At 41.4% G+C, this 11122-nt stretch overlaps 1 protein-coding gene across 1 annotated transcript; it reads left to right on the forward strand.

The window, feature by feature from the left end:
• The first annotated feature begins 618 nt into the window (after positions 1–618).
• wdr32 (WD repeat domain 32) lies at positions 619–7281 on the forward strand. Its single transcript, XM_080871054.1, has 7 exons — positions 619–1544; positions 2238–2351; positions 4080–4277; positions 4930–5132; positions 5273–5353; positions 5438–5583; positions 5948–7281. Exons 1-7 carry the CDS (start codon positions 1057–1059, stop codon positions 6317–6319), a joined length of 1602 nt encoding a protein of 533 aa, XP_080727180.1. The 5' UTR covers positions 619–1056; the 3' UTR covers positions 6320–7281.
• The last annotated feature ends 3841 nt before the right edge of the window (positions 7282–11122 follow it).

Genomic DNA, 11122 nt, shown 5'->3' on the forward strand with positions numbered 1-11122 from the left:
CAGTGTGAGATTATCGTGACAGAAAATGGAACAAAAGGCAGCCAACACCCAAAGAAAAGCTTGTAATATTCTTTAGAAATTCTTTGGAGCTATTCCTGAAGCCTACTCAAAGAAATTACTAGAAATTGTGCCTATGAGAGTTCAGGCTGTGTTGAAAAAGAAAGGTGCTCATACCAAACATCGACATTCAGTCTCCTTAGAATTGCACAATCTATTTCTTGCCTTATATGCCTTATTTCCGTGCATGTTTACACATGTTCAAAAAACATTGCTGCATTTATTTACAGTATTCTTGTAAAATATTAAAAAATGAGGATTGGCTCAAGACTTTTGACTTGATGTATTATTATCACTGTTATCACTGTTATTATTGTTGTTACCTTTTTATGTTTGTTTTGTTGATCTTCCTGCGCTATTTACACCTTAAAGATTTCAGTCTTGCGCATTTATATTGTCATATTCATAAATGAATTTGTGGTTAACTATTGTCACATAGCAAATCCACTTATTCAGCAGATGGCAGCAAGCAATCTGCTAGGGAAAGGAAACGGAACTACGTCATTGTTTGCGTTTGTTTTGGTGCGAACAAAACAAGTTATGTGAAAGAAGCACGGATCTTCCGCCTGGATGTTTCAGCTCGGCGTTTGTACTCAAGAAAACGGGATTATTTGTACGTGTCTTATTTCGCTAAAAATGAGTAGAAGCACGGTTTAGGAGTAATAAACAATACTTATATTGTGTTTTGCTTTATGTAAGACACACGCGTAGAGTTTTAAAGGCTATTTGTGCTTTTATTTTGAAGTGTAATCATCATCTTCCGGTGAAATGTAAGCTAACATGTGTGTGGTTTAACGGGAGGCGTTAAGGCGCTGGCAAACCTAGCAACAAAATAAAATTTGCCCACCGTAACCTATGCACCTAAAATGCTCTGCAATGGATTCTTAAAAGAGTGAAGGAAGCAGCGGGTTCGCGTTCATTAGGTGACCGGGCCAGCCTACTTTTCGAGACCCTGCACCCCGAACCGCAAACGTCTGTGCGGACGCTGGAGAAGCTACAATGAGCTCGGAGCACCAGAGCGACAGCGAGGACGCCGACGAGTCGCGGGACAGGCCCAACGGCGGCACCGTCTCCGACAAAGAGGAAGACCCTGACATTGACGATTCGGATGAGGAAGATGACATCGCTCGGAGAGTTTCTCCTTCACCCCCCGCGAGCAGCGAGGGTCTAGTGGCTCCTATCGCGGGGTCTCCCGTATTGGCGGAGCGAGAGCCCCGCTCCAGACCGGCCGTCGCACCGCTGAAGAAGTGCACTGATGGTAGCTCCGACACTGGTGGTGGCTCCGACACTGACAGCTTCAGGGGTGCTAGCCTGTTTTCTTGGTTGAAGAGCAGGACTATAAGACGAGGGGTGTTTGTGGACCCAGCTCGGGATAACTTCAGGACAATGACAAGCTTGTACCGCTCTATGAATCCGGCTGTAGAGTCAGTTAACCTGGGCACTCAGACCCATGGAGCCGTGTTTAACCTGGAGTACTCCCCGGACGGGTAAGGTTTGTCTGCGTTTTAGGGTGTGAAGTTGAGAGATTTCCCGATATTTGTGCGTTAAAAGCTTGAATTTAAAAGCCACATTCGTCCTCACCTACCTACTTCAGCTCACACACACTCACTCGGTGTTTATTGATGACATAATAAATAGTTTCCAGACAAACCCCATCAGTTTGTTCACTGATGATTTAACAGTACGTTCTTAATATCCTCAAAATGTAACCTCCAACGTCTTGTACAACTAGTGAGCACTTCTCGGACTTAAGCCAAGAGACAGCAGATGTAAGAAACAAATCCTGCAGACAAACCAGGTCAAGCTGTGGCCAGTCTGGGTCACATTTGTTTTGTGGGCTCACACTTCCTGTCCTGGCTGTACCGTGATAGCGCTGCTGTGCACAATACTCGTCAATACTCAATACTTTGACCTGTGTCTGCATTTGACGCTTGAATTTTTTTCAATTTTACCTATTCTTGTTGTGCAGTTTTAGTAACATTGTTGTGACTCATTATTATAGCAAAAACGCAATGAGTAGTGTAGCGTCAATGCAAGTAAAATTCATCCTGTCTACTTATTAGATTGCCTATAAACCGAGAAAATATTCTCCTTTTCCCCCTTATGCTTTCGTTTGCTGCTGCATAACATCTTGTCGCACATGGACAAAGAGATCAACTGTTTTTTTTTCTTCTGATTAGGTCTGTGCTGACTGTGGCCTGTGAGCAGACTGAGGTCCTGCTGTTTGATCCAATCTCATCCAGACACATCAAAACCCTGACGGAGGCCCATGAGGACTGTGTCAACAACATAAGGTGCATTATTCTAATCTTGAATCTCTGGGGAAAGGTTTTACAAATTGGGTCTGTAGCTCAGTAAAAGGGAGCAAGAGACCTGTGGGTTAAGGTAATAAAACATAATAAACAGTCTCTATTACAGCATGAGTCTTTAAATCAAGTATGACATGCAGAGGCTAATAAAAACTACTTGGATGCATTTTATTGGGTCTGAGCTCTCGCTGTGAGGATGCAAGAAAGAGATGTTGGATGGAAGAGCTGAAGGTGCCAAATAAGAAATCCTTCCGCATTTCAGTACAACCTTAGTTGAACAACAACACATATCATCCATTGCCTTTATTTATATGAAAAAAATTAAGCCAAAATGCTGAAGCAGTGTGTGGAAAAACAAAGTACATATTTGCAGCTTCCATAGAAATTGAGCAGGTATGTAGCAGCCAATGAAATGCGCTTCTTTAATAGATAATTAGCAAGTGTGAGCACCTCTATAAGCGCAGACGTTTTGTCATTTTGCAGCTTTGGAAAGTCAGGACTGTCTTAAAACAAACCCCAGGAGGAAAGACAAAAGCAGTGATCTTAGAGAAGCAGCTGTTGTTGTCCATCCATCTGAGAAGGGTTATGAGGCCATTTCCAAACAATTTGAAGTCCATCATTGCAGAATGATGGACTTCAAATTGTGTGAAAAATATATTCAAAGCGTGACAAAGATTATTCACAAAAGCAAAATATTAAAGACAGCCAAGGCTCTAAGGCCTCCTTTAGTGTGTTTAATATTAAAGTTTATGACAGGACTGTAGTGAACACTTATGGCTTGTTTGGAAGGGTTGTCAGGAGAAAGCCTCTTCTCCCTAAAAAGAACATATAAGCACAGCTTAGATCTGCAAACCAACACCTGAGCAAATTGCAAAGCTTCTGGAACAATCCCCCTTAAGACAGAAGAGACCCAAGCAGAGATGTTTGGCCATAATACACACGCTCACGTTTAGAGAAAGCGCCTCACAGCAGCTGTCAACGTGGTTGTGGAGGGCTGATGTTTTAGGCTTGTTTCGCAGTCACGGAGTTGACCGTGGACTGTTTTGTATACCAGACTATTCAAGAGTCAAATGTGAGGCCATCTGTCTGACAATTAAAGCTTGGCTGAAATTGGATTATGTAACAGGACAAAGATCCAAAGCACAGCAATAAAGTGAAGCAACGTTGTAAAGAAGAGTGGGCCAGAATTCCTCCACAACAATGTGAGAGACTGAAAAAGTCGTACAGAATGTGAGAACATCACGTTATTGCTGCCAAAGGTGGTTCTTCAAGCTACTCAATTATTGGGCGTACTTAGATTTTCACACAACTGCTTTTGCATGTTGGTTTAGTTTCTGTTAAATAAGTAATGATGCAGTGTAATGTGTCATGTATTGTTCTTCAGTGGAAGTTGTATTTAAAGAGAACCTGCTAGGAACCGGAATTTTATTTTCACCTAATATGTAAAGCCATAGAATTGGAGCAGGGTGTATTTTCTTTTCCACAGGACTGTAGTTTCATTTTAGTGGCATCAGGTTCTTACAGAGATGTGGCATTTGTACATCATCCCACTTGATAAAAGACTTCTGTGTAGAATAGCTCTCTTCTCGCTCCTCACAGTGTCCTCACAGATCTTCACGAGGATGGCAGCGTAGGGAAGCGCCCCAGATTGGTCAACCTGTGTCGAAATTACTATCCACTGGGTTTCCTAAATCTGTGTTTCTCTCCCTGTAGGTTTTTGGACAATCGTTTGTTTGCCACCTGCTCCGACGACACCACAATTGCATTATGGGATCTGCGTAAGCTTAACTCAAAGGTTTGCTCATTGCACGGGCATGCCAGCTGGGTGAAGAACATCGAGTATGACACCAACACTCGTCTCCTTGTCACGTCTGGCTTCGATGGTAATGTCATCACATGGGACACTAACAGGTTAGCCATTGTCTACGGTATGTTTATTTTACGTCCATGTGCTCGTTGTGTCTCTGTGCCATGTGCAGTTATGGTGAAAATAAAGTATATCCTTATTAGAAGTGGCCTGTACTTCAAACCAATTTCAACATGCCCAGGTTATCTTATTGTGATCTGGATTTTGTTTCTTTTGGCTTTCAATCAAAATGCTTTAATTTAGTTAGTTAGTTATTTAGTTTCATATATGTTACTACATGTTATACAAAAATGACAAAAATTTCAAATACTGATTTCAGTCATGAGCTAAAACCTCGGGTTTCGCACTGCACTAAATCTTTCAGTCAGTTTTTCCCGGTCTCAGATCTATGCGATATTAATGTGGGTGGATAGCTCTAATATGATCATCTCCAGGATACAGCTTTGGCTGAGATAATCATATTACGTCTGTGATATTAGACCACAGAAGCCCAAACCACCTGCTGGTCGACCTTTCTGTATGCAAAGGGCAACCAATCAGAAAGCTGGGATAAAGGGAGGGAGCAGGAGCTAGAACAGCTGATTTGAGGAAATGGAACTGAGGGTCTGCACCAAGGCTGATCTATACAGGAAGGGTTTTATAAGATATTGTAATCTAACTGTCTGTTAAACCTTAATTACTCCTCTGCATTTATAGGTTTACAGAGGATGGCTGCCCACACAAAAAGTTTTTCCACACTCGCTACTTAATGAGGATGCGCCTGACACCTGACTGTTCCAAGATGCTCATTTCTACTTCCTCAGGGTACTTGCTCATCCTCCATGACCTGGACCTCACCCAGTCCCTAGAGGTGGGCAGCTACCGAATGCTGCGAGCACGACGGACTCCCCTCAGCTCAGGTCAGATCAGGCTCATTCGGAAATTAATGAAGTGTTTTGCTCATGTTCCTTCATGTTTATCAGCTGGATTGTTCGCGTTAGGTTGGTGTTTATTTAAAAAAAAAAAAAAAAAACTATAAATGCCTTTTATGATTTTGTAGATGGAGGCACATCAACGTCCAGATCCGCTTGTACTCCTCGCCAGGGAAATGACTCCAGCAAGCTCCACCCTCATAGAGAAGGTCAGGGCGAATCATGATATAGAAGGGATAAACTACTGACACATGAGGTTTTGTCTTTAATGTTATGAAAAACTGCGCTCGTAGGGCTGTCTCCCAGAAACAGTCTGGAGGTGTTAACTCCAGAGATCCCCGGCGAGAGGGACAGAGGGAACTGCATCACCTCCCTGCAGCTCCATCCCAAAGGCTGGGCCACACTCATCCGATGCTCCAGCAACACGGATGACCAAGAGGTGAGAAACATGGAGCGGTGCATGAAGCTGACATAATCACATTTTTGTTTATTAAAATGCCTTAAACCACCAAGATCCCTCTTCAAGCTATTTCTGTAATCTACACAGGCTAAAATACGCCTTCACTAATATTTGTTCCCTCTAAAAGTTTTGTTAGCCATTAACAAGCGTAATTCTGGCTGTATATTTGACCACTTTTCTTGTAGAACTGAAGTGCAGTGTCATACTTTTAAGCAGCTTACAAGTAAAAGGCCACTAAAGGCTGTATTTCCAGTGATGACGCTGATGCGATTGCGTATTTAATCATCTGGTATTAAACTGCATCACTTGTATGTCTGTTTTCTCACTGCCTTTCTCTCTTCAGTGGACGTGTGTGTATGAGTTCCAGGAGGGAGCACCCACTCGCCCGCTGGTCTCCCCCCGTTGCTCCCTCCGCCTTACCCACTACATCGAGGAGGCCAACGTGGGGCGGGGCTACATCAAGGAGCTGTGCTTCAGCCCAGATGGACGGCTCATCTGCTCCCCTTACGGCTACGGCGTACGCCTCCTGGCCTTCGACGAGCGCTGCGGCGAGCTGGTCGACTGCCTGCCCATCCAGACCAGCTGCCTCAGGGAGATACGCTCCATCTACTCGCACAGTGACGTAGTGCTCACCACAAAGTTCTCTCCAACACACTGCCAGCTGGCCTCGGGGTGCCTCAGTGGGCGTGTGGCCCTTTACCAGCCCAAGTTTTAGCATCCGGTGCTGTTGAAGAAAGAAGTGTCGCAGACCTCAGTGAAGAAGTACTGATTAGGGTTTATGCACAGCAAGTCTGAGAATATATCAAAGAAGCATTAATTTATTCATAATCACACACAAATCTATAAAAACCTTGCATTGCCCAAGTTTAGTGCAGCTACTTAATCGCTTTGATTTTTACTGTTTTGCCATTATGTGTTTACAGATTGTTTAGCTACTGAGAAATATGCTTAGCTTCTGTCGGAAACATTAAAGGAAAAGTTGTCAAAAACTCTAAAAAGGAGAAAAAAACGTGTAGCAATCCTAAATCGGATTCCCGGCATCTGTTTGTCTGAATCTTTTTCCGATAAACTAAAGAAACAAACCCTAAAAGTACTTCTTGACCCAGGTCTGCAGCAGCTAAGCAGGCAAAGTTAGTTTGGATTGTAAGTGTCAGCTGATAGCCATTGACATGGGAGAAGAACGGAGAAGACTTGAGCTGTGGACCGGTGGCCAGACTGCAGCAGTGGATGGAAACCTCACTGACCCTGAACTTTAAGAAGAAAAAAAGGCAGTGCAAGAAAGATCAGTTGGGTTTTACTTTTCTCCTCAGAGACAGTGGCGCAACGTGGCATCAGTGAAGGACAAGCTCGTTTTCATATTAACGATTCATTCTCTATAGCAGTAAAAAACTTTGATTTTGTTGAGACTCGGCACACCCAGATGTTGATGTCTCAGGACAAAAACACTAAGGATGCAAGCGGACATGAATCCTAAAGGGACGAGTAAGGAACGGGCGCTTTCGTCTGTCGCTGGTCGTCTCAATTCAGCGTCCTCTGCTGCACATCGTGTCGCTCTCTGCTGCTCTGCTCATGCCTTTTCTCCACAGGTGCTGCTTCTCTGCTCATACAATCTGAACTTTGACCCCTGACTTCAAGTACGTTTTCTGTCTCCACCCTGTTTCTGCCTTCATGGTCTTTGATAGTGTTTTTTTAAAGTGGTTTTATTGGTGTATGAATTATGGCACTACTTGTAGCACGATGTTTGATGCTATTCTCACAGTCACTGAGGCTACTTTAAGAGTAGATACATTGGAGTCACTTTTCATTTCCTGTAAGTGGAAACTGCTGAAGTCCAGCTGCTGTCGGTGTCTCATTTTCAGATTTTTCCACACCCACTCTTTGTAAAAATGAAAATGTAGTAGCAGTTAAGTATTTTTCCCTTAAACATTGCTGGCATTATTATAGATTTTCCACATCGAGCACGCTGCTCTGGCTTCCCAACCCTGCCTGCGTCTCGCAGCATCTACATCGTTTCATCTGAGAATGCAACTCTTTAAAATATTTTCATCTGACTTACTTTTTCTTTTTCACTTTTTTCCCCTCCAGTGTTACTCAAACAGAATGGTGCACTAAACGTATTTACAGTTAGCCTCAGTATCTATGTTCAAATAGTGAGGCTAACTAATGTGTTTCTAATGTTTTTGACTGCATTGGAGCTGTCAGACAGCTGGAGACAGACAAATAAGCTGTTTCATTAATGCTTGCTGTAGAATATTGCCGGCCTTTTTATTTTATCAGTGGCATGTTCACTTTTTGACTGAGAAAGATTCTTTACATTCTTTATTTAACATTTGCAAGATGAAATTGTGCTTTTTCTACCCCTGAACCTAAGTTTTTTTGGGTTTTGGACAGTGCTAATCCACACTGTTTTGTCACACCTAGTGTTTCACGTTTGCTTGTGTTAGCATACAGTTGATAAGCAAGGCTTTTCTCCTCTTTAAAGGAGCAAATTGCTTTGACTGTTCTGGTAAGAGCAATGCTTTTGTGTTTTGTATAGCTGCTGTAAGCACATGCCTGATTGTTACAACTGTAATGTATACTGGCTACAGTACATACTGACTGACTGCAGAGTAGATGGAAACTTGCTGTTAGGGAAACAAAAAAAAAACAAAAAAAAGACAGAAGCGTATACTACTATGCATACCAGCCTCTTAAGATAATTCTTCTTTCTTATTTATGTGAGACTCTATGTTGAGCTCTTAGATGCCAAATGTTTTGTTTCTGTTTGTTTTTCTTTCTTTCTTTTTTACTTGGACTTCTCTGCCGTGAGCTAAAAGTGGGTATCTATTTGTGGATTTGGAAATATCTTCTCTTCTATCTATCTTTTGGGAAGTGTCTCATTCACATCTGGTGGGGTGTTGAGATGGAACTACATTCATGCCTTTGGTATTAAAGGGGGAACTGTTGCTTTATGGATATATTGAACACTCAGTATTTAGTGGTGTATATTTGACAGTGTTTAGATGCTCTAAATTCTGAACCTGTGTCTCTAAACCTTAATGTTAAAAAAAAAATACTGCAAAGATAAGAGTGCAGCAGCACCCCCTACAGTCACAAAATGTTAAAATGCTGGCTAATCACTCCAAATATTCAGGGTTTTACAGTCATGTGACTACCAGCTCTACTTGTTTGCCATCTTGGATGAGTCTTGGACACAAGTTTTGGACACTGTCCTTGACTGTCTGTCATTTACAAGTTTTAGATAGAAGCTGATGGCGACACCTGTGAAATCGGTTGTTAAAACCCCCCAATTATTCCCCCCAAAAGAAAAAGCCCTCCATGTGATTGCTTTGATTGCTACCAGATTCCTGTGGTTGCATGGAGTTTGCATCAAGCAGCAACTTATCTGCAAACACTCACCAACTAGTCTGACTGCTAGTTTAACAAAATGTTCACCAAGTTTCTGGTTTGTTTTGCACTTTTTTGCTTGACTAGTAGTTGGCGAGTGTTTGCAGACAAGTCGGTGTCTTCCACGAAGAGAACATCCAGCCCTGGCAATTTGAGAGCGACCAAAGCACTCTGAGATTTTGCAGTAGGACCCTCTTTGAGGCAGATTTTTACCTAGCAACAGCATGCAACCGCTCACCAACTGTTGGGGGAAATACACATTTTCTTCCTGTCCTGAATGGTGATTGTATCTCGTCCAATTTGGCTGACAACGAGCGCCTTGCATATGACCTCAAAAACCTTTATAAAGCCAGTGGTAAGATTAGCATAATCACTGGGAAGATTATTAATTAGCACTTCTGTCTCCCTTGGCTACTCAGTGTGCCAGTGGATAACATTTAATTCTGTTAGAGAAAGCTGGGCTAGCTGCTTCCAATTGTTTCCACTTTGTGCTAATCTAATGCAAACTGGCTGTTAGGGGTAATTTTATATTAATTGTGAGTGCTATTATTTCTTCTTTTCTGGTCTCAACTCAGTGCCACAAAATGTTGGGGGGAAAAGTGCGTGATAACATTTAACTTCATTTGGGTTTGAGGTGATAACACAGGTGGAGTCTTAGATTCTAGCTCACTGTATGGTCCTGCAAGCAATGAGAAAAGATGCTTTTAACACTTTGTACCTCAGTTACATGCTCAAAATGTGTTTTCAGTATGTTGCAAACGGAGTCCATTTCACCTTCAGCTCTGTCGTCTTTCTTTCCCTTAAAATTATTTAATTTCTCGGATTACTGACATTTTAAAAAAAGTAGACATTTCTTCTGTAAACAGCTACTTTAAAATGAACTGACTGAACTGATGGTTAAAGGATGCTGTGTATTCACCGCTGCTTTTATTTCACTTATTATACTCACGAGCTCTTTGAGGAAAAGTGTCTTATCTGCCATTTTCACTTCAGGTATAGTAACTAAACACCGGGTTCATTTTTAGGAATTTCTTTGTTGCTTTATTGCTCCGGTTCTGGGTTTTTAACCTGTTTTCAGCTGTGGGTTAAAGGAATGCTCCCAGTATTTGTGGCGATCACAGCTGGGGAGGGGGAAGGGTAGATGCACTGTTGTTTCCTACCTGGTTACACAGAGTAAGTAATCCTGACAGCGATACTAAAAATGGTACTTATCAGAAATAAAAACTTAGCTTCTTTTTCACTGCTGACTGCTCTGTGTTTGGGTCCTTTATTGTTAATTTTCTCTTCATTTATTGATTTATTTTTAAATTGTCTTTAGAATTTCTTCTCTATATGTCAGTCAAACTCTTTCGCATCTGTTGCAGTCCCAACTCTGAGAATGACTTTCCTCATGGGAGGATTAGCAAGTTAAAGGAAGAAATGGTTTTTATTTTTATGATCTGGTGAGTCAATTAAAGATTATCTAAAGGGGAGAAGAATCCTATTCATTCAATCACATCATATAAGGACTAGAGATGGCACGATACCACTTTTATGTCCGATATCGATACCGATATCATAAATTTGGATATCTGCCGATACCGATATGAATCCGATATAGTGTTTTTTAATCAACAAAACTGTTTTTTAAATATCTTGCTGCATTTTGTATAAGTTCATACTCAAGTTTAAAACAACAACTACACTAAAGCTATTCTGTTATACCTGTATCCAAAAAAAATATTTCATAGTTCAGCAATACTGATCAATCTAATAAACTTAAACCTACACCATCCTCCCTATTCTGGTATTTTAAAGAGTACTTAGCATATATATTAAGCAACCTAACTAATAGGGTTCCAACTCCCAGCAACAACAAAAATAAATAAATAAAAAATAGGGAACCACCCCTCACGCTCCACCTCATGATGCTTAATCGACGTAATCAACCTTAATTTGATGCAGTGTGAAAAAAAAAAAGCACAGAAATCAATTATTTTTCAAGAAATATTAAATAGATTCAACATCTTTCTTCAACAAAATTGCAGACTGCACAGATGGTACCTTCCCAAAGGAAAAAGTACTATAGCTTACTAGGGTATATATATTAGACTTAATAGTTACTATATACAGTAATGGACTTCTATTCATT

Source organism: Rhamphochromis sp. 'chilingali' (assembly GCF_963969265.1).
Source record: "Rhamphochromis sp. 'chilingali' genome assembly, chromosome: 21".
In the NCBI taxonomy this organism is placed as follows: Eukaryota; Metazoa; Chordata; class Actinopteri; order Cichliformes; family Cichlidae; genus Rhamphochromis; species Rhamphochromis sp. 'chilingali'.

Coding starts and splice junctions, on each gene's coding strand:
- wdr32 (XM_080871054.1), top strand. CDS start 1,057: ATGAGCTCGGAGCACCAGAGCGACAGCGAGGACGCCGACGAGTCGCGG. Junction 2,352..4,079: donor GACTGTGTCAACAACATAAG/GTGCATTATTCT, acceptor CTCTCCCTGTAG/GTTTTTGGACAATCGTTTGT. Junction 5,354..5,437: donor GCTCCACCCTCATAGAGAAG/GTCAGGGCGAAT, acceptor CTGCGCTCGTAG/GGCTGTCTCCCAGAAACAGT.